General features: G+C 37.5%; 1 protein-coding gene across 1 annotated transcript; it reads left to right on the top strand.

The window, feature by feature from the left end:
• The first annotated feature begins 16761 nt into the window (after window positions 1-16761).
• LOC104100182 (stigma-specific STIG1-like protein 2) lies at window positions 16762-17597 on the top strand. Its single transcript, XM_009607358.4, has one exon. The coding sequence runs from the start codon at window positions 16894-16896 to the stop codon at window positions 17362-17364; it is 471 nt and encodes a 156-aa protein (XP_009605653.1). The 5' UTR covers window positions 16762-16893; the 3' UTR covers window positions 17365-17597.
• Window positions 17598-23957: the final 6360 nt, after the last annotated feature.

Raw genomic sequence — 23957 nt, 5'->3', positions numbered from 1 at the left:
CTATACCTCCTGTACGAGGTGCTTTCAATGGGCAGTGCAGTCGATCAGGCCCGAGCAAGTCCCAACAGCCACGTCCTCCAAGGGCATATTTTAAGTGTGGTGACACTCGCCATATAATGAGGGATTGCCCAAGAGTTAGGAGGGGTGCACCTCCACAGATTTCTTAGGCCCCACATATTCCACAAGGCCCTAAGGCTTCTCAGGCCATGATCACTGCACCAGTTGCTACTCCACATGCACAGCCAGCTAGAGGTGGAGGTCGGACAGGTAGAGGTCACCCTAGAGGGGGAGGCCAGGCCAGATATTAGGCCCTTCCTGCTAGGACGGAGGCAGTTGCATCTGATTCTATTATCACAGGTATTGTTCCGGTCTGTCATAGGGATGCATTAGTCTTATTTGATCCAAGCTCCACTTATTCTTACGTGTCATCTTATTTTGTCTCGTATTTGGGCGTATCTCGTGATTCCTTGAGTTTTTATGTTTATGCATCTATACCCGTGGGTGAATATATTATTGTTGACCGTGTGTATCGGTCGTGTTTGATTGTTATCAATGGTTTTGAGACCAGAGCTGATTTATTATTGCTCAGTATGGTGGATTTCGATATTATTTTGGGCATGGACTGGTTGTCGCCCTACCACGCTATTTTTGATTGTTATGCCAAGATGGTGACGTTGGCTATGCCAGGTCTACCATGGCTAGAGTGGAGAGGTACCTTGGATCTTGTTCCTAGCAGGGTTGTTTCATTTCTTAAGGCTCAATGAATGGTTGAGAAGGGGTGCGATGCGCATCTGGCCTATGTGAGAGATGTTAGTGCTGATACTCCTACCGTGGAGTCAGTTCCTGTAGTAAGGGATTTTCCTGATGTATTTCAAGCAGATCTTACTGGTATGCCACCCGACAGGGATATTGACTTTGGCATTGATTTGCTACCAGGTATTTAACCCATTTCTATTCCACCATATCTCATGGCCCCAGCAGAATTGAAAGAATTAAAAGAGCATTTACAAGAGCTGGTTGATAAGGGTTTTGTTCGGCCCAGTGTATCGCCTTGGGGTGCTCTTTTCTTATTTGTGAAGAAGAAGGATGGTTCTGTGTGGATGTGTATTGATTACCTCCAGTTGAACAAGGTTACAGTGAAGAACATGTATCCATTGCCACGTATTGATATCCTATTTGATCAGCTTCAGGGTGCCAGAGTGTTCTATAAGATCGACTTGTATTCAGGCTATCATCAGCTGAAGATTCGGGAGACAGATATCCCGAAGACTGCCTTCAGGACTCGGTATGGTCATTATGAGTTCCTTGTAATGTCACTTGGGCTAACTAACGCCCCATCAATATTTATGCACTTAATGAAGAGTGTATTTCAGCCCTATCTTGATTCTTTTATCATTGTTTTTATTGACGACATTCTGGTGTATTCCTGGAGTCGGGAAGATCATGAGCAACACCTGAAGGCTGTGCTTCAGACTTTGAGAGAAAAGAAGTTATATGCAAAATTTTCAAAGTGTGAATTCTGGCTTGAGTCAGTGGGATTTTTGGGTCATATAGTTTCATGCGAGGGGATCTAGGTAGATCCGAATAAAATTAAAGCAGTGTAGAGTTGGTACAGACCGTCCTCAGCTACGGAGATCCGGAGTTTCCTTGGTTTGACATGGTATTATCACCGATTTTGTAGAGGGTTTCTCTTCTATTGTTGCACCTATGACCAAATTGACCCAGAAGGGTGGTGCTCCATTCAGATGGAACGAGGAATGTGAGGAGAGCTTTCAAAAGCTCAAGACAGCTTTGACTACAGCTCCAATATTGGTATTGCCTATAGGTTCAGGGTCTTATATTATGTATTGTGATGCGTCACACATTGGTCTCGGCACAGTGTTGATGCAAGACAATAGAGTGATTGCCTATGTGTCTAGACAGTTAAAGGTACATGAGAAGAATTATCCGGTCCACGACCTTGAATTAGCAGCTATTGTTCATGCCTTGAAGATTTGGAGGCATTATTTGTACGGTGTCCATTTTGAGGTTTATACTGATCACCGGAGTATACAACATCCATTTAAATAGAAGGATCTTAATTTGCGGCAACAGAGGTGGTTGGAGTTGCTTAAGGATTATGCTATCACCATTCTCTATTATCCCGGAAAGGCCAATGTGGTGGCTGATGCCATGAGTCGTAAGGCAGAGAGTTTGGGCAGCTTAGTATATTTACCGGTAGCAGAGAGGCCTTTAGCCTTGGATGTTCAGGCCTTGGCCAACCAGTTTGGTAGGTTGGATATTTCCGAGCCGAGCCGAGTTTTGGCTTGTGTGGTGTCTCAGTCTTCTCTGTATGATCGTATCAGGGAGAGTCAATATGATGACCCCCACCTTCTTGTCTTTAAGGACACAATTCAGCACAGTGATGCCAAAGAAGTCACTATTAGAGATGACAATGTATTACGGATGCGGGGCAGGCTATGTGTGCCTAATACAGATGGTTTGTGTGAGTTGATCTTCCAGGAGGCTCACAGTTCGCGGTACTCCATTCATCCAGGTGCCGCAAAGATGTATCAGGACTTGAGACAACACTATTTGTAAAGGCGGATGAAGAAAAACATAGTGGAATATGGAGCACGGTGCCTAAATTGTCAGCAGGTGAAGTATGAACATCAACGACCGGGTGGATTGCTTCAAAAGTTGGAGCGGATCACTATGGATTTCGTTGTTGGGCTCCCGCGGACTCAGAGGAACTTCGATGCAGTTTGGGTGATTGTGGATAGATTGACCAAGTCAGCTCATTTCATTCCTGTGGTTACTACTTACTCTTCGGAGCAGCTGGCTCAGGTTTACATTCGCGAGATTGTTAGGCTTCATGGTGTACCGATATCTATCATCTCTGACCGGGGTACGTAGTTTACATCATAGTTCTGGAGAGCCATACAGTGAGAGTTGGGTACTCGGGTAGAATTGAGTACAACATTTTACCCTCAGACGGACGGGCAGTCCGAGCGCACTATTCAGATATTGGAGGATATGCTTTGTGCTTGTGTGATAGATTTTGGGGGTGCTTGGGATCTGTTCTTGCCACTTGCAGAGTTTTCTTACAACAACAGTTATCAGTCGAACATTCAGATGGCGCCGTATAAGGCCTTATATGGTAGGCGGTGTCGGTCTCCAGTGGGTTGGTTCGAGCCGGCGAAGCTAGACTATTGGGTACGGACTTGGTTCAAGATGATTTGGAAAAGGTTAAATTGATTCAAGATCGTCTTCATACAACCCAATCTAGACAAAAGAGTTATACGGATCAGAAAGTTCGTGATGTTGCATTCATGGTTGGTGAGCGGGTCTTGCTCTGGGTTTCACCCATGAAGGGTGTTATGAGATTTGGGAAGAAGGTCAAGTTGAGCCCTAGGTATATTGGGCCTTTTGAGATTCTTGAAAGAATTGGAGAGGTGGCTTATTGACTTGCACTACCACCTAATCTCTCTGCAGTTCATCAAGTGTTCCATATTTCCATGCTCCGAAAGTATCACGACGATCCGTCTCATGTGTTAAACTTCAGATCAGTCCAGTTAGATAAGGATCTATCTTATGTTGAGGAGTCACTGGCCATTTTGGACAGACAGGTTAGAAAGCTAAGATCGAAGAGCATTGCTTCAGTAAAAGTACAGTGGAGGGGTCATCCGGTCGAGGAGGTGACTTGGGAGACCGAGCATGATATGCGTAGCTTCTATCCTCATATTTTTATCACTTCAGGTATAATTCTAAACCCGTTCGAGGACGGACGTTTGTTTAAGAGGGGGAGGATGTAACGACCCACCGGTCGTTTTGAGAGTTATAGCCCTATTCCCCTATTTACTGCTCAATTTATGATTTACAACTATTATGTGACTTGCCGGGGTGATTAGTTTGGGTCAGGTGAGGTTTTAGGAATGAATTGGAACACTTAGTTCCAAAGTTTAAAGTTTAAATTGAAATAGTGACCAGATGTCGACTTATGCGTAAACGACCCCGGAATAGAGTTTTGATGATTCCAATAGCTTTGTATGGTGATTTTGGACTTAGGACCGTGTCCAGAAAGTTATTTGGAAGTTCATAGTGGAATTTGGCTTGAAATGACGAAAGTTGAATTTTTGGGAAGTTTGATCGGGGAGTTGACCTTTTGATATCGGGGTTGAAATCCAGTTCTGAAAATTTTCATAGCTCTGTTATGTCATTTATGACTTGTGTGCAAAATTTGAGGTCAATCGGACTTGATTTGATAGGTTTCGGCATCAAATGTAGAAGTTGGAAATTCTTAAGTTCCTTAAGCTTGAATTGGGGTATGATTCGTGGTTTTAGTGTTGTTTTATGTGATTTGAGGTTTCGATTAAGTTCATATGATGTTTTAGGGCTTGTTGGTGTATTTGGTTGAGGTCCCGAGAGCCTCGGGTGAGTTTCAGATGTTTAACGGATCAAAATTTGGACTTAAACAGCTGTTGGAATTTTTCTGCTGCAAAACGGGTACAGAAATCGAGGGTAGAAAATCGAGGGCAACGCCTGGACAGAAACTTTAAGTTATAAAAAGGTGACTTCGTCCCATTTTTTATTTTTGACAAATTGGAGCTTGGGGAGAGGCGATTTTTGAGAGATTTTCAAGGGAAAAACATCGGGGTAAGTGATTCCAACTCGGATTTGGTCAATATACACGAATATATCATTGTTTTCATCATTTAATTAGTGTTTTGAGATGGAAACTTGGAGAAGATTGTAGAAATTTCATAAAATGAATTTTTGAGATTTCAATGTCGATTCGGAGTCGGATTTGAGTGAAACTAGTATGGTTGGACTCGTAATTGAATGGATTATCGGATTTTGTCAGTTTCGTCGGATTCCGAGATGTGGGCCCCACGGGCATTGTTTGGGTTAAATTTGGATTTTGTTAGAAAAATTATATTTTCTTATGGAATTTATTCCTATAACTTGTATTGATTGAATTGAATTAATTATGATTAGATTCGTGCCAATCGGAGTCGAAAAATCAAGGAAAATGCACACTACTTGACTGATTGAGCGTGGTTTGAAGTAAGTGACTTGTCTAACATTGTGTGGGGAAAATTTCCCTTAGGATTTGTATTGATTTGAAAATGTTGATGTGTTGAAAGTCGTGTACACGTGGTGACGAGTGTGTACACTGGCTAAATGTGAAAGATTATGTCTTTAAATTGTGTAGAGCACTGTTGCATATTAATTAAATTATTTTATTCTGGTATATTCATCATCATTAATATATTTTTATATTTTAAATTTGCCTAACCTGTTCCTGCTAAGTGTTTTACTTGTTTAGTTGAAACTCTGTTTCTTTTGTTCCGTGCATTATTTGAAGGTTGGATTTCTTAATTTAAATATTATTAAAAATGAAGTATTTTACATTTAAACATTTGATGTTAAGTTAAGATGTTAAATTTGTGAAATATTATTTTTGTTGAATATTTTGTGAAGATTTTTGTATTCATAGCCGTGAGCTCCGTATAGTAGAAATAATGGATATTATTTTGCTGAATATTTTGTGAGACTTTGTATTCATTGTGATTGAGCCATGAGCTCCGTATTGTGGAAATAGTGGATATTATTTTACTGAATATTTTGTGAGACTTTGTACTCATTGTGATTGAGCCGTGAGCTCCTTATTGTAAAAAATATTCTTGTTGTTGATTTATTTTGGCAAGTTAAAATATTTGGTCACTTGAGGTACAAATTGTGATATATTATAATATTGATATGCATGCGGTGGTATAAGGTCTGGGTGCTGAAACGCATGCGGTGAGATAACAGTGGCTTGATACGCGTGGCTAGTAGGGGAATTACTAGAAGCCATGCAGTGTGGTAAGGGTGGCTAAACCGTGGGATGCTATTTTGGGAAAAATGTTTTCCTTAAAATTAAATGTGAAGGCTCCCGCGGTGATATAAGAAAATGAGATATTGTGAATTTATTTATGATTTGGGACTACGAGGCGGTACCTCGGGAGTGCCCTTGCTGATATTTCTTTATGGCTGCATTGCCTTTGGTTATTTTTGGTGTTTTCCTTAAAGATGTAAATTTCTCTTTCCCCTCCGCGAGGTGTTAATTACCCTTATTCTGTGTAGTTAAATTGTAACATACTACTTACTTGATTTATCCCCATTGTCATTATTGTTATTATATTGTTAAACTTTTCTCCCTGACCTGACCTCGTCACTACTCTACCGAGGTTAGGCTTGGCACTTACTGGGTACCGCTGTGGTGTACTCATACTACGCTTCTTCACATCTTTTTTATGCAGATTCAGGTGCATCTTATCAGACCAGACATTAGTGAATTAGCCGTACGAGGAGACTTCAAGGTATATCTTCCAGCGTCCGCATACTCCGGAGTCCCCTTCTATCTTATTATGTTGTCTTCTTTATTTCCTTTAGACTATGATGTATAGAGACATTGAGAATAAATTCTTAGAAGCTTGTGACTTATTCCTACCGGGTTTTGAAAGTTGAAATTGTTAAATTTACAGTTCTTATTTATTCGACTGCTGAGGATTAAATTTCAATTTATTTTCAGTTATTCCGCATTGATAGGCTTACTTAGTATTAGAAACTAGGTGCCATCACGACATCCTACGGAGGAAATTTGGAGTCGTGACAGGAAGTGACATAATCGATATCTTGTAGACATTGTTATGCCTTTTACCCTTTAGCATAATTTCATCAGTATCAAGCTTAGTGACAGTGCAAATTTTGGAATTGTATTTTGCCTCATTTCCTTTATTTTACATTTGAGAGATGCTAAGAAGATTGTGTTTAAGGCCTACCACATAATACACATCTTCTATAGCATGAGAGAGTGACTAACCAACCTTGCCAATACCTGTTATCTGGCCCTTTTCCCCATTTCCAGATGACACATTCCCTCCTTGGAGGGCTATCAGTGAGAGGAATTTTTCTTTTCTCCAGTCATATGTCTTGAGCATCCACTGTCTAGATACCAGTCTTTATTGTTCCCTCTCACCTTAGCCTGCACAATAATTCACAAGTTAGTTTTGGGAATCCAGACAAGCTTGGGTTCCTTTTTGTTTGAAAAATGATGAATCACATGTCTTGTTGCCCGGAAGGGGAGAGTATTAGAAGCTATTTTCTTATTAACCTTAATACACTTAGTATGGACAAAAGGATTGACCTTTGGCTCCTCTTCTTTATTCACATTTTTAGCAATACTAAAGGTGCTTCTAAGCTGATCATGAATTAAGGCAGGACAAGTATCACTAAAGTGTCCTACCTTTCTACAATGAGTGCACATGTTATTATCAGAAATTCCTACATACTTTGGGTCAAACTTAGGGACATATTTTCTGTAGCCAATTACGGTTTTTTTAGAGCTACAGTTTTCATTCAGCTAATTCAAGGCATCAAAAGATCTATGCCATTTGCTTAATCTAGAGAGTTCATAATTAGCCTTTTCTAGATTTTCTGGCAGGATTTTGTTCCTACATTCAGCATCAGAAAGATTATCTTTAGCCCTTTTTAATTCCTTTTCAAGCTTATCCTATAGATCACTCATTTTTCCTTTACCATGTATATCAAGAGACTTCTCATTCTTAGAAGTAAGCTTAAGAACCTCGTTCTTAAGGTCTTTGACTTGTTCCTCTAGATTAGCTCTGTCAGATTCAAGCTCTTTGATATCAAGTTTGACACATGAAAGATTGCTTATTAGCTGATCATTTTTAGTACTCATTTTATCCATTTCATTCATCAAGGTCACAATTATGGCCATCAGTTATTTTTAGACATAGCATGAATATTTTCTTTCAAGTTAGAGGTACTTACCTGGTTTGTTTCATCTTAAGTTTCTGAATCACTCATGGCCATTATTCCTATCACTTCTTCCTTTGTTTTGGATTCTCCAATCGCCATCAATGCCACTTCAATATTTTCATCTCTAAAGTCAGTTTCCAAGGTCCTCCATATATCATGGGCAGAGATGCAAGAGGACACTCTGAAGAGAGTGTTTCTGGACAAGCTTCTATAGAGCAGGTCCTTTGCTTTAGAATTTTTCTGAACAAGCTGACGATCTTCCTCATCGTATTCCTCTTCTCTTTTGTTGCACTTGTTACCTTCACTAACCATTTTGGTTGGTGAATTGGTCCATGAATGACAATTACCCATAGGTTAAAGTTAGTGGCCTAAAGAAATATTTCCAAGCGTAGCTTCCACTCATCATAGTGGTGTTCATCAAACAAAAGAGGTCTTCCAATGTGCATTCCAAGCTGTACTGGAGTCTCTGTATCCACAGCCTGGTGTTCATCAATTACAACATATATACGTATAGCCTTATCCTCCTTTTCTTCCTCTTTATCACTTCCACTATCCTCATATACTGCCAAGAAAGCCTGCTTCATTGCTTCAGTGAATCATTTGCCTAGGATTTTTCCGTTGTTGGAACCCTTTTCTCTCATCTTCTCCCATTTCTCTCTTTCAGATCGTTCGTCCTCCACTCAATTTCCCACATTAGGCAGTCCTTGACCATGTGATCTAGCTTGTTACAATTGTAGCACCCATCCTAATTATATTTGTCGATCTACTTAGGCTTATTGCTGGTCTCTCTCTTGGATGCACTTTTGGAGTTCTTCATGAACTTCTTGAACTTGGAAAACATTGCTAGATCAGGGTCATCATTGTCAGATTCATCATCCCCAGACGCTTTAAGAACCAAGGCCTTATCCCTCTTTGGTTCTTCCTTGCGCAGTTCCATCTTTCTCATTTCATGAGTATTTAAGTTTTCAACCAACTCATCAAGTGAGATTTTGTTCAACTCCTTCGCTTTCTGTATTGCAGTGAATTTTGATTCCTATGAAGCTCGAAGGATCCTTAGAACTTTGCCGACCAACTCTTCTAAGGTAAACACCTTTCCAAGTGATTTCAGTTCATTGGTTATTATAGCAAATCTAGTCATCATATCCTAGATGGGCTCAAACTCCTTCATGGAGAAGAGCTCATAGTTTCTCATAAGTAGCTCTATCATTGGTCTCTTCACTTAGTTTGTTCCTTCATGAGCAGTTTGGAGTGCATCCCATATATGTTTTGCATTAGAGCACGCAGAAATTCTATTCTACTCATTAGGACCAAGTCCACGGATAAGGATTTTCTTAGCCTTTGCATTCTTCTCCATCATTCTGAAATCTGCTGCCACAAATTCAGAGGAGTCCTTAGGGACTGTTTCATTTTGTGCACTTTGTTTAGAAGGAGTTAATGGACCTTGATTCACTATGGTACTATCACGACCTAAAATCTTAACCGTCGTGATGGCGCCTATCTCGATACTAGGCAAGCCGACAATATTAATAACCCGCAATTTCTTTTAAATACTGAAAACATAATAATTAAGTTTAAGAGTAAATCCCACAAACATTAGAAATAAACACACTCCCAAAATCCGGTGTCACTGAGTACATGAGCATCTGTACATTACAAGTATGGGAAACCTGGTCTATAATAATTCGAGACCAAATACAATAAACAAAAGGATAGGGGAGGAGAGACAAGGTCTGCAAAACATAGCAGCTACCTCCGAATCTCTGGAAAATCAACTGTGTGAAAGAATCAACATCCACTGTGTCTGGGATCACCTCGATCTACACACGAAGTGCATGGTGTAGTATGAGTACAACCAACTCAGTAAGTAACAATAATAAATAAATAACTAAAAGTACTGACGAGCTTCTCAGCTAAGTCTAATTACAACACTTTCCAACATAAAAGAGTAGGCATGCTTTCAAGTTCAACATTTAAAACTCAGCAGTAATTTCATATCAACTTCGACTGAAACAGAAGAGAATGTCTTTTAGAAAATTTTCCGCATAGTGATATATGACAACTGAAATGCAGCAATAATGAAATCAATGCATCCTCTCAGAGCAACAGTCACTCAGTCCTCCCATTCACTCCAACCTCACAGTCACTCATTCCTCACAATCACTCATCACTCGGCACTCGCACTCGGCACTCGCACTCAGCACTCGCTCTCGGTAGGTACCTGCGCTCATTGGGGGTGTGTACAGACTCTAGAATGGCTCTTTCAGCGCAAGCGCTATATCAAGCCAATCATGGCATAAATCAATAAATATGCTGCGGCGTGCATCCCGATCCATAAATATCCTCACAATTAGGCCATCGGCCTCACTCAGTAATCAACCTCTCCAGTCTCTCGGGCTCTTAGAAATCATGATAAGCAGCCCAAAAAAGTGATATGATGCATCAATAATAAATAAGAGAGACTAACGTACGATATAAAATGAATAAACATGACTGAGTGAAAAATTACAATTTGAACATATTATTCAACCACAAAATGACCCCAGTGGATACCAACAATAACAACATATGCCTAAGCATGATTTTTAATACGATTCTCAGCTCAATTTTCTCTGACACGTAGAGAATATACGGATATCAACAGATTTTTTAACTACACACTTTCATGGAATTGACCAAGTCATAATTCCTACGGTGCATGCCCACAGCCCGTCACCTAGCATCTGTGTCACCTCAAAACCAATCACATAATACATATTCCGGAGTTTCATACCCTCAAGACCAAATTTAGAACTGTTACTTACCTCAAACTGTGTAATTCTTTATTCCGCTATGCCCTTGTCATGAGAATTGGTCTCCAAAAGCCTCGTATCTAGCCACAATTAATTCGATTCTATCAATACCAATTATTGTACTTAATTCCATAAGAAAATACTAATTTTCCAATAAAATCCGAAATAAACTCAAAAATCGCCCGTGGGGCCCATGTCTCGGAACCCGACAAAAGTTATAAAATATGAACGCCCATCCAACCACGAGTCCAACCGTATAAATTTCACCAAATTCCGACATCAACTCGACTCTCAAATCTTTAATTAAAGTCTATAAAAATTTCTACATTTTCAACCCAATCTTTACCCATTTGAACTTAACAATCTTTCCACAACCTTATTGGTATGTATACATAATACTCTTATACCCAAGAATCCTACTATTAATCACCCATCTTTACTCCAAATCTGAAATTGAAGAATTGGGGAAAGAAATTCTTACCTCTTTGAAACCCTAGCAAGATCCTTGTGAAAACTTCAAACCTTAAACAAGAATTGATGGATAAATGACTAAGTCTTCACCTTCTCTCTCTAAAATGCTCTCACTTCTCTCTAAAATATTAGATGAAGCTCTTCAAAATGACCCCTCAATAGTGTTTTATAAGAATGGGGTCTGGTTTATAAAACCAGAAAAATTAAGCCTCGAAACACACTCTGCGGTCACATATGCGACCGCATAACGCTTATGTGGCTCGCGAAATGGCCGCGAAATGTGGCCTCCGGAACTGGGCAAGGCTGCCTCAGTATGCAGTCGTTATGCAGTCTGCAGACCTGTTCTGCAGTCGCATAATGTACCGCATAACTAATCTGTGGCTGCATAATACGCCGCAAATTTTCCTCCACACTTGCCCCTCTTCTGCCCCTCTTCTGATCCACTCTGCGACCATTATGCGGTCCGCAGAGTAATTCTGCGACCGCATAGTGGTCGCAGAAATAACCCTTTTTTCGGAAAAAAATTTCCTTTATACATCGGTGCATTGTTCAACCCAACAAGTCCAAGCCGCGGCTTTGTACTAATTGATCAACCTTGGCACCACAAAACCTTAATTTCCTTAGCAAAAATTCTCTGGGGTCACTACACATACGTCAACATCTGGTCAATCTTTTCAACTTAATTTTGAAACCTTAGAACTAGGTGTTCCAAATCATTCAAAAACCTCACCAGAACCGAACCAATTACCCCCGACAAGTCACATAACGAATGTAAAGCATAAATTGAGCAGTTAATGGGGGAACGGGGTTGTAATACTCAAAACAACCGGCCGGATCGTTACAGGTAAATAGTTCATAGTTTTCAGCTGCGAGGAAGTCTTCATTCTTGCTTTCCACCAACTGTAATATTTTTTATTGAACATGGGTGGTCTAGTAGTTGATTGTCCTTCATTAATTCTGGGTGGAGCACTCATCTTGCTTCCAAGATCTCTCTAGGTGTTAACCTGTGTGTGAGAGAACCTACGCTGATACCAATTGTTAATTTGAGTGCCCATATGATTCACTAAAGAACTTGGTTCTTTACCGTGTTCCTTAAACTTGAAGTAAGTAAACACAACACTTTTTACGTGAAAAATCACCCGGCTTAAAAGGTGCAAAAATCATGACTTACCACGTAGGATTTTCAACTTCAATTCCACTAGAACAATGAGTCAAATATGTATCACTTACAAGACTGTAATTCAATACTCTCCCGTACTCCTAATACGACTATTTGATTTACAAGTTACTCTAACTTGTAACGCAAACAAGACTCCATTGGAGCCTTTTGTTTACAGTATTCCAAGAGTTAGAGCTTTCTTGTTGGTAATGAACTCTCTTCTTGCAAGAACTCCTTTGCCCATTTTACTTTCAACAGTCAACCTTGGTTTGGTCCGATTATTTTTAAGATAAACTTTGCAATTATTCAACAATTATGAGAAATGTAGTAATGTATAAACAATTCTGTCATATGCAAGATTTTAATTCCCAAATATGACAAAAATATATGATCAAATTTGCTAGAACCTTACCCCCCCACCCCCCACCCCCCCCAAAAAAAAAAAAAAAAACCAAAAATCGGAGGTATAAGGTGTTTGTAGCTATTTCATGTTCATTCTGGTCTCAAAATTGTTTCTGGCATTTGTGCAAGGGTTGTAGGGAACAATATTAGGAGCAAAATTATGGAGGAAGTTAAGTCCATAAGATCGCTAGGGGACCATTTGTTTACTACTTACTTGTAATCAAAGTGGATAAATAAATCAGGCAGGAAAAAACTATATTATCTCATATGTCCCTAAAAAAAATGGTTTGGTTCGCAGTATTAAGGTCAACGCATCTAAATTTCGTTATGAATTCAAACGTCAATTTCTTATATATTTTCTGAAACATATGTAGAACTACCTGAATATCTATACATTAGAATTTTACAATTAAAGACCTTTCAAAATGTTTGAAAAAAAAGATAGCTTGAAAGGAAAGATTGTTTCACTCGCCAAATAGCGTGTCCCCTTTATGTATCAAAACTCTAAGAGTGTAAGTAAAATTATGCCAAAAAATAATAAATAAATTTGACATTAGATAAGAAAATGGGAAAGTTTGAGTTTGGAAAATTTCTGAAATAGTAGAAACCGTCTGCGTACATAGTGTAGATACATGAACTTGTCACAATAATTCTGGAATAGTCCAACTAAAGACGAGAGAAAATAGAAAATTGTTTCCATTTTAGTGCAATGAAGAGAGTACAGGGAATACAATGTTCTGAATATATCTAACTATTATATTGTGGAAAAGTAAGATATACTGTGAATGAGTATATGATGTAAGGTAGGGGTATAAACAGATACTTAAAAACCGACTAAATCGATCGAATCATATCGTATTGAACTAATTTTCAGGTATTTTTAATAAAATTATAGGTTTTTATATAAAATCGTACCGATAATTAGGATAGATTTTTTATTTTACGAAAATAAACTGAAAAAATACCGAACCGTACCGAATAATTTACATGTGAAAAATATATTTATACATTAAGCTTAAAAAATATAAAGCATTAAATTTTTCCTTGGGCCTTGTAATTATGAAAACATCTATAAGCCAACAAGTAATTAAACTCAAAATCCTAATTTCCAAATCTATTATGCTACTCCTATTGAAATTAAATTATTTTCATCATATTCACTAGCAAGACACAAGGTATTCTAGCGATTATGAGTAGCAAATTACAATGTATTGAGTATATTTCCTTTCGTATGATTAGATTTATCTTTTTAATTATTTAATCTTTTATAGACTTTATTCTTGTCCCACACAGGTTAATATCTTTTCGCTCGTGTGATTTATATTTTCTTTGTCGTTGTTTAGTTTCTTTTATACTGCTATAAATAGTTGATGGATCTATACTCTGGCCATCTTTTAAGTTTTCTTAATTCATTACCATTTAAACAGTAAAAATGTCTACACAGTTCTAGAAGTCCTACAAAATTATGTATGCTATTGCATTCTACTTCTACTAGTGACGTTTATATGACGTTACAAAAATAGCCAAAAATTAACCGAACCGTACCGATACCAAAGAGCAACCGATATGATTGAGACGGTTTTAAAAAGTCTAATTTTGGTTATACATAATAGAATAATCGAAAAATTGGTATGATACAAATTTTATAAAATAACCGACCGAACCGAACCGAACCATTGACACCCTAAATGCAAGGTGTGTGTAACTTATAATATGCAAAAATCCTAATTGGAGCAGGGGCGGATCTACCTTAGGCGAAGCGGTGTCACGTGACACCGCTTTGCCGGAAAAATATGTATATATAATTAAAATGCAGAAATAAAAATAGATTAAATAGAGTAAACGTGACACCACTTGACACTTTGGCTGTGTAGCAGATTTGGTCAAGCGCCGCAGATGTTTGGAAGATGTCAGAGGTTCGAAACCAGGCAGCTTCATTTTTCCGTTTTAAATTACTTTTTGCGTCATGTACGAAATAGAAATTGTGTTCGGTGGAGTTTGAACGACTGGCCTATTAGTGTTATAAGAGAGACTCTCGACCAATATGTCAAGAGTCAAATTTGGTTAATATAGCGATAATAAATTATTTGCCTGATATTTCAAGTTTTTTTAATCTTCTTGTTGTCCTTTCATCTTCTCTACTGCCATGAAATTGATTAAGAACGCTTTGTGGAATCAAATAGATGATAATTTTTTTGTGTGATTTCTTGGTTCTTTATATAAAAAAGGTGTTTAATATTATTACTAATGAGGTTATTTTGATACATTTTTATAAATGAAAATTCATAGGTAAGAGTTGTCGTAATATAGCTGAATTGCGGTTTATTATTATGATTTGAACGGTATTTTTTTAAGTATGATATTGTTAAAGTGAATTGTTAGTTGTTCACTATTTAAAATTATGACACCGCTTACAAAATATCCTGTGTTCGCTACTGATTGGAAGAGTGCAAAGACTAGAACTAGTCAACTAGATCATCAACAAAAAGTAAATTTTGAATGCTTCTTCTTCAAATTTCGAACAACATCTACTTGTTCATGTTCTTTTTCTGAATTTACTTATTTTTTAATTCAATTACTCCTTCAATTTTCAATTTTGGGGGTTGCCCTTTCATTATTCTCCCGAAAGCTTTGAAGGTTGCGACATTATTTAACCTTTCAGGCACAAAATTATTCTTTGGATTGGCTTAAAAAGTGACTTTTCAATAGAAATAGCTTTATTTTAAGCCGAAAAATAATAAGTTGGGGTTGTCCAACTTATTGCTTTTGACTTGTTATAAGCAGTTTTTAACTTATTTTATGTACTTTTTAACTTTACCAAACAATGAAAAAACTAAAAAGAGCTTAAAAGCTGGTTTGACCAGCTTAAAATACAATCCAAACACCCTCTTAAACTTAAATGTTGAAGCATATAAATTAAATTCTTTCTAGTATTTCTACTCTCTCTTTCTTTCTCTCTTAGTTAAGCGTTTTATTTCATCGTATTAGTTACTAACAGGAAAATGTTAATAAAATGCGTATTTCTCATGAATATTATAGGCAAAGAGTATTATAAGCAATCAATGTCGTAGCTAGAGTTTGCAAGAAGCATGCAACTTTTATAGAAAATGGGAGTAACAAAAATTAATAGAAGAAATTAACATGACATTCAAATTGGTTACAAGTAAAATTTTCTTTTGCATATTATTTAAAGTCGAAATGGATATTCATATAACCATGAACAAAAAAAAGAAATATACATATATATTCATATAACTAACCATAATTAATCTAATTAATTTGTCACGGAACCAGTTGTTTGTATACATCAGAATTTTTATTGAAAACGAAATATTTAAGTACACACATTAATGGTCTAAAATTTGAGCATACGTTCTTTAAAATAGAACTTTAGTGTGGTCTAAGACTTTGGGACAAAACTCACATGTCGAAGTTACTCAACACAAGTCAAGTTCCAAGAACCATGCATTATATATTTTTCTTTTAAGCCACACTTTGGGGGATAAATTCCATTTATTTGTCTTTTCATTTTTTCCTTCTACCATTTGTAACTTTGAGATGTTACGACCCTTCTACTTTCTATATTCAGAAAGGTCCAAAAAGTCAAATATTAGTAACCAAATAATGTATCAGTATAATAGTATTGTCTTGCTTCATACAATAGCCCAGACACAAGACTTTTCCTTTACTTTACTGCCCATTGAATTGTCAAAAAAGAAAAAAACTAACTTATACTCCACAATCATATATACGAAACGAGTTAAATTCCCTCTAAATCACTTTATAGCCATTTCAAGGAAACCTCAAGTGCATGCAGATGTGGTGACGTATAATTACAGACAATATTATCAACGCTTAATTAACCCTATATATTTTGACTTGAAGTTACTATCTTAAACATGCAAACCCTAATATATTTTCAGAATAATCAGCTCAAGTCGGCCATTTTACAAGCAACGATTTGCAATAATTACTTATTAATTCATTTCTTTCATAAGTCAATATGTTACGCTCTTGCTTCTTTATCACACTCCACCATCACTTTCAAAAGTCAACTTCCCCTTTCTTCCACCCTATAAGGTATATAAACACCTCTATCTCTCCCAATCTTATATCCTTCACAAAACAAAACAATCTTTTCTCCTCCTTCTCCTATCCTTCTTTGAGTCAAGAGCGAAAACGAAGATTTCACATACCATTATTATCGATTCTTTAAACCAAGATTTCGAGTAGCACTATTATCGATCATTTTCACGTTCGGAAAAGATGAAGTTTTTCAAATTAATGGTTGTTATTGCCGTTACAATGGCTCTCACTATCTCTTTGCTCACCATGCAACGTATGGACAAATCTACCAACCCGAAAAATTCAGGATTTCACGAGGATGGGAAACAACTTTCAGCAACTCCGGCGGAAGTACCTCAATTGAAGAGGAGAACAAGTCGTTTTCTTGCTGAGAAAGAAAGGAACCCTAGGGCAGCCGATCATTGCCATAAAGATAATGAAATCTGCCACGTGCTGGAAGGGCGAAACTCGACGTGCTGCAACAACAAGTGCATGGATTTAGGGTACGATGATCACCACTGTGGTGCATGCAAGAGAAAGTGCCGTTTCACAGAGACTTGTTGCAGAGGAGAATGTGTAAATTTGTCTTTTGACAAAAGGCATTGTGGATACTGCAATAGTAGGTGCATGCCCGGTGGATATTGTTTCTATGGCATGTGTGATTATGCCTAAGAAAGATGAATAAGGATATAAATTCATTTTACCAATAAAAAACCACATTTAATTTTGTGGTTTAATTTACTCCTAAGATAGACGGGATTTATACTTATATGATATATCCTCGAGGATTTATCAAGTGTACACTGTAACACTTTTATACATATTCTTCATTATGAGTGTATATTGATAAGTATTTTTGTAAACGTTTTTGTTAATGTATTGTATGTGGTACTGTTTATCAAGACTTTCATAGGTGCATATTAGTTGCATGCTTGGGTTTTAACGCTTTATAATCAGGCTGCTAATGTAATATTCTTACTGCTAATGTGTAATATAAAAACTTTAACGACAATTGGAAGTGCTAGCATCTTCACAAAACCCCCTAAATACAAAATAATTCCTCCATCTATATGTAACGACCCGGCCGTCCGTTTTGAGTATTACCACCCTGTTTCCCTTATTTACTGCTCAATTTGTGCTTTACAGTTGCTGTGTGATTTGCTTGGGTAATTGGTTCGGGTCTGGTGAGGTTTTGGAATAAACTAGAGCACTTAGTTCCAAGGTTTAAAGCTTAAGTTAAAATAGTGATTGGATGTCGACTTAGGTGTAAACAACCCCGGAATGGAGTTTTGATGATTCCAATAGCTCCGTATGATAATTTTGAACTTAGGAACATGTCCGAAAAATTATTTGAAAGTCCGTAGTGAAATTTGGTTTGAAATGACGAAAGTTGAATTTTTGGGAAGTTTGACCGGAGAGTTGACTTTTTGTTATTGGGGTCGGAATCCAGTTCTGAAAATTTTTATAGATCCGTTATGTCATTTATGACTTGTGTGCAAAATTTGAGGTCAATCGGAATTGATTTGATAGGTTTCAGCATCGAATGTAGAAGTTAAAAATTTTTAAGTTCCTTAAGCTTGAATTGGGGTATGATTCGTGGTTTTAGCATTGTTTCATGTGATTTGAGGTTTCAACTAAGTTCGTATGATATTTTAGGACTTATTGGTGTATTTGGTTGAGGTACTGAGGGCCTCAGGTGAGCTTCGGATGGTTAACAGATCAAAATTTGGACTTAAACAACTGCTGGAATTTTTTTTTCTGCGGGAAATATCTGCTGAAAATCGAGGTCAGGAAAAATCGAGGTCGGGAAAATCGAGGCTGGAAATCGAGGTCATGAAAATCAAGGGCAGGAAATCGAGGTCATGAAAATCGAGGTCATGAAAATCGAGGGCAGCACCTGGACAGAAACTTTAAGTTATAAAACATGGGTTTCGTCCCATTTTTCCATTTTTGACAAATTAGAGCTTGGAGAGTGGCGATTTTTGAGAGATTCTCAAGGAAAAACATCGAGGTAAGTGATTCTAACTCGGATTTGGTCAATATACACGAATATATCATTATTTTCATTATTTAATTAGTGTTTTGAGATGGAAATTTGGGGAAAATGAGGAAGAGTTCTTGGGCTAGAATTTTGAGGTTTTGAATGGGATTATGTTATCGGATTTGAGTAAATTTGGTATGGTTAGACTCGTGAGTGAATGGGCTTTCGGGTTTTGTGACTTTTGTCGGATTTCGAGACGTGGATCCGGGGGCCGGGTTTGTGCCGATTTAAGATTTTTTGCTATAATTTCGTATTTTTCTTATGTAATTGATTCCTTTAGCCTATATTGATTGTATTGTACTGCTTATGGCTAGATTCGGGACGTTTGGAGACCGATTTGAGAGGCAAAGTCATTTTAGAGTAGAGTTTTACTCGGATTGAGGTAAGTAACACTTCTAAACTTGGTTCTGAGGGTATGAATCCCCGAATTTGGTATTATATAAATTGCTTGGAGGTAACACACACGATAGTTAACGAGCGTAAGGACGTGCACCATAGAAATTGTGACTTGAATAAATACTATTGAATTGAAAAATTAAAGAATCATGTTATTATCCGTGTATCCTCCACGTGTTAGAGAAATTTAGATGAGACTCCTATTAAAGATCATGTTTAGGCTACGTACCGATATTTTTGGGACCCATGGGGTCGAGTTGATGTTGAATTGATTGTTTTAAATTGTAATTCCATACTCAGTCATGTTCATTCATTTCATATCATATCTCTGTCTATGATACTATTTATTGATACATCATATTATCATTTTGGGATGATTTTCATGACATTTTGAGCCCAGGAGACTGGAGAGATTGACGACTGAATGAGGCTGAGGGCCTAATTGTGAGAATATTTATGGGATCGAGCTGCACGCCGCAGTAGACCATATATATATATATATATGTGTGTGTGGGGGGGGGGGGGAGGGATCGGGGCTGCCCGCCAGCAGCATGCCTTATAGGCTTTATTATTATTATTATTATTATTACTATTATTATTATTACTATTATTATTACTATTATTATTATTATAATTATTATTATTATTATTATTATTATTATTATTATTATTATTATTATTATTATTATTATTATTATTATTACTACTACTATTATTATTACTATTATTATTATTACTATTATTATTACTATTATTATTATTATTATTATTATTATTATTATTATTATTATTATTATTATTATTATTATTATTATTATTATTATTATTATTATTATTATTATTATTATTATTAGTATTATTATTACTATTATTATTATTACTACTATTATTATTATTACTAGTATTACTACTATTTTTATTATTACTATTATTACTATTACTATTATTACTATTATTATGGGATCAGACTACACGCCGCAGTAGGCTATATCGGCTTTATATAGCGCTTGGGCTGAAGGGGCTCCTCCAGAGTCTGCACACACCCCCAGTGAGCGCGGTTGATTTATAGCGCTTGGGCTGAAGGAGCCCCTTCGGAGTCTATACACACCCCAGTGAGCGCAGTTGATTTATATTGAGGGATGGATCTTCCCTAGGCATGGATCTTGCCCGAAGCATTTATATTGAGGGATGAATTTTTCTTGGGAATGGATCTTGCCCGAAGTATTTACATTGACGGATGGATCTTCCCTAGGCATGGATCTTGCCTGAAGCATTTATATTGAGGGATGAATTTTTCCTGGACATGGATCTTGTCCAAAGCATTTATATTGAGGGATGGATCTTCCCTGGGCATGGATCTTGCCCGAAGCATTTATATTGAGGGATGGATCTTCCCTGGGAATGGATCTTGCCCGAAGCATTTATATTGAGGGATGGATTTTTCCTGGACATGGATCTTGTCCGAAGCATTTATATTGAGGGATGGATCTTCCCTGGGCATGGATCTTTCCCGAAGCATTTATATTGAGGGATGAATCTTCCTTGGGCATGGATCTTGCCCGAAGCATTTATATTGAGGGATGGATTTTTTCTGGACCTGGATCTTGTCCGAATCATTGATATTTGTGGATGGATCTTCCCCTGGGCTGGATTGGCCATATACAGTACTGAGTGATTTGTATTTTAGATTGTGACACTAAGGTGCATCACATACAGTATGTACATTGGCATGTAGATACAGAGATGTCATATTCCTCGTATTGTTCAGAATTGATCTGTTTTATTTGTACTGAAAGCAACTGTTGAATTTTAAAGCATGCCTACATTTATGTATTGTTATTATTTTTACTGGACTGTACCTGCGGCGCTCGTCACTACTTTCAGCCCAAAGGTTAGTCCTGTTACTTATTTAGGTTGTTGTACTCATACTGCACTCTGCACCTCGTGTGCAGATCCAGGTGCTTTCGGACACAGCGACTGTTAGATCTTAGAGTGCTTTCAGTTGGAAACTATCAAGGTAGCTGTCTGGAGTCCGCTGACCTTGACTCCCTTTATTTCAATTATTTTATTGTTCTATACTTTCAGACAGTGTTTTGTCAATCACACTTTGTATTCATATTAGATGCTCATGTACTCAGTGGTACCGGATTTTGGGAGTGTTTATATATGTAATTATGAGATTTCTTCCGCTGAATTTAAATATTATGTTTTCACACTTAAAAGATATGGTAGTTTATTGAGATTGTCGGCTTGCCTAGTATTGAGATAGGCGCTATCACAACAAGTGAGATATTGGGTCGTGACAAGTTGGTATCAAAGCCTAGGTTACATAGGTCTCATGAGTCATAAGCAGGTTTAGTAGAGTCTTGCGGATTGGTACGGAGACGTCTGTACTTATCTTTGAGAGGCTACCGAACCCTTAGGAAAAAATTTACTTTCTTGTATTCTATCGTGCGAAATTGATTCATCTTGAAATATAACTCTTTGAATTTCTTCCACGCATTCGTGTGTGCATGTGAGTGCTCAGTATCAGCTGTGCATCGCTGGCTTGTGATTCCATGAATGAGGTTCAAGATGAGTATTCTGTGTTTTGTTGATGGGCCAGTTTGGAGGACTTGAGGCCGGAGTTAGACCGCAGCTTAAGCTCGGTAGTTTCGATTGTGAGAACCTGTGCGATTGGACTTATGCGTTTGGTAGTATTCCTATGAGTGGAATTTGTGGCTCGATGAGCGGTTGAATGACTATATGATAAGTATGATATGAATGCGGGATGTGTTCTTATGGGTTGAATGAGACAAATAAAGTTTACTTGTGATTCAAGAGTTTACTATTGGTTACTTGACTCCTGTTTTGATGTGACGTACGGTCTTGAGTTGTGAGTGCGTTGAGGGATATGTCATGCTGTTTAATTACAGAGCGAAGTAGATTTTCATGTCGTGTTGATAAGTTCAAACTCAGAAATATTAAGTGATTCTGTAGTAATTGTGGTTGCGAAAGGGTATAGCAAGATTCCAATTTGAGGCTAAGCAGGTGGGTTATCTCTTGCGGAGTAATCTACGCATGTGCGTTCCTTATAATGTTGAGTGGCGTGTTTCTTTTCTCCCAGCGGGGTATATGTGTTGAGATTTGAGTTTGGATTAGTTGAGAAAGTTGACTTAACCATCACGAGAATGAAGGCGAGCTTAGCAGGTGAATTGAGGTATTTTATGGTTTTGTGTTACCTGAGCTTGTGAATAATTTTTGTTGAACTAACTGCAGTATTATGGTAGTAATAGAGCATGGATATTATGAGTTATGGAATTTTTTGTTCTATGGCTTTGAGCCAAGTGGGGGAGCCTGTTATTGACGATTTGATTTCATGGTTATGTGTTGTACTGGTTTAGGTTGGAGGCATACATGTGAATTATTTATGACTTGCAGAGATTGAGATCGAGGATGACTCGAGTAAACAAATTCCCGGATATAAATTATATTGCACTTTATGAGTTGGATGTAGTACACACGTAGTATGAATTGATTAGCAGTATTAAAGCAAGGTTATCTCTTTGAGTGTTGTTAAGTTAAGGGAGCACATGTCTTTCATTCTGTTTGGGCAGTGCAATTAGATTTGAGCATAGTGGATGACTCTCTAGAAGGTTCTAATGGGTTCGAGATTTATATATAGCAATCGAGAATGTTTTTGGATTTGTGTATGGATAGAATCTGAGATTTACATTTAATGGTGTCGGGACGCGCGGTAATTCTATTTGACTATGGATTCTACATTTCAGTATAATAAAGGAAAGAGGAACAATTTTAAATTCACATAAGGTATTTTCAGAGTTAGTGTTACGGTTGTGGTATTTATGAAGGTGCTTAAGAAGAATATAATGGCTTATGGGCCTTAGGGCAGTGTGGTTTTATGTTAAGATATTTTATAGTGAGATTTGGGTAAGGATCGTGGAGTTCTGACAAGGAGAAATGTCAACTTGAGGGTAATTCAGAAGAAACTCGGAGAAAATAGGACAAATGGGTAACATGATGGATCAGTATGGTAATGGTATTCTCGGTTCTTTTGGTTCTTATGATGAGGTGAGGCTTTACGGGTGTTTTGTGGCAATACTCTCGGATTTGGCAACCTGTGTGGCTTGGTCGAGTTAGAGGAATTCAGTTATAATATGCTTGGACTGGAGGTCTGTGACCATGCCAGGCGGATTATATTATTGGCACGTAAGTTATCCGTGCGGATCCATATACTGATATTATTGGCACGTGAGTTGTCCGTGCGAATTCAGTTATGATATGATTGGACTGGAGGCCTGTGACCATGCCAGTCATATTATATTATTGGCACGTGAGTTGTCCGTGCGGATCCATATACTGATGTTATTGGCACGTGAGTTGTCCGTGCGGGTTCGGATATTTATACTATAGCACGTGAGTTGTCCGTGCGAGTGATGATAATGTGAGCTCTAGAAGAGCTGGTTACTGTTATTAAATTCGTGTGTCTTGGTTCTACTATATATAATGAGCTTATAGCATTGCAGTTGTGGTGGTGCTTGTTGAATTCGCAATACAGTTCTCTACTTTAAGACATCTTCCATTTTGGGTACAAGGTTGCGCAGTTGTGGCTTGAGTTGTATTGGTGTGGCATGTTAGTGGGATAGTTGTGTTTAATAATATATGATCATTGGACCTAGAATGGGTACTATCTGATTTTATTACGGTATATTGATAGGATAATATTGAAAGTCGTCTTATAAGATGATTATGATTCGGGTTGGGGCAAGAAAGCTCTATGACTTATTGATCTAATAAGGGGTTATGAGATTTGGGTATTGAAAAAATA

This window comes from Nicotiana tomentosiformis, chromosome 6 (assembly GCF_000390325.3).
Source record: "Nicotiana tomentosiformis chromosome 6, ASM39032v3, whole genome shotgun sequence".
In the NCBI taxonomy this organism is placed as follows: Eukaryota; Viridiplantae; Streptophyta; class Magnoliopsida; order Solanales; family Solanaceae; genus Nicotiana; species Nicotiana tomentosiformis.
This window is presented reverse-complemented; position numbering and strand designations above follow the sequence as displayed.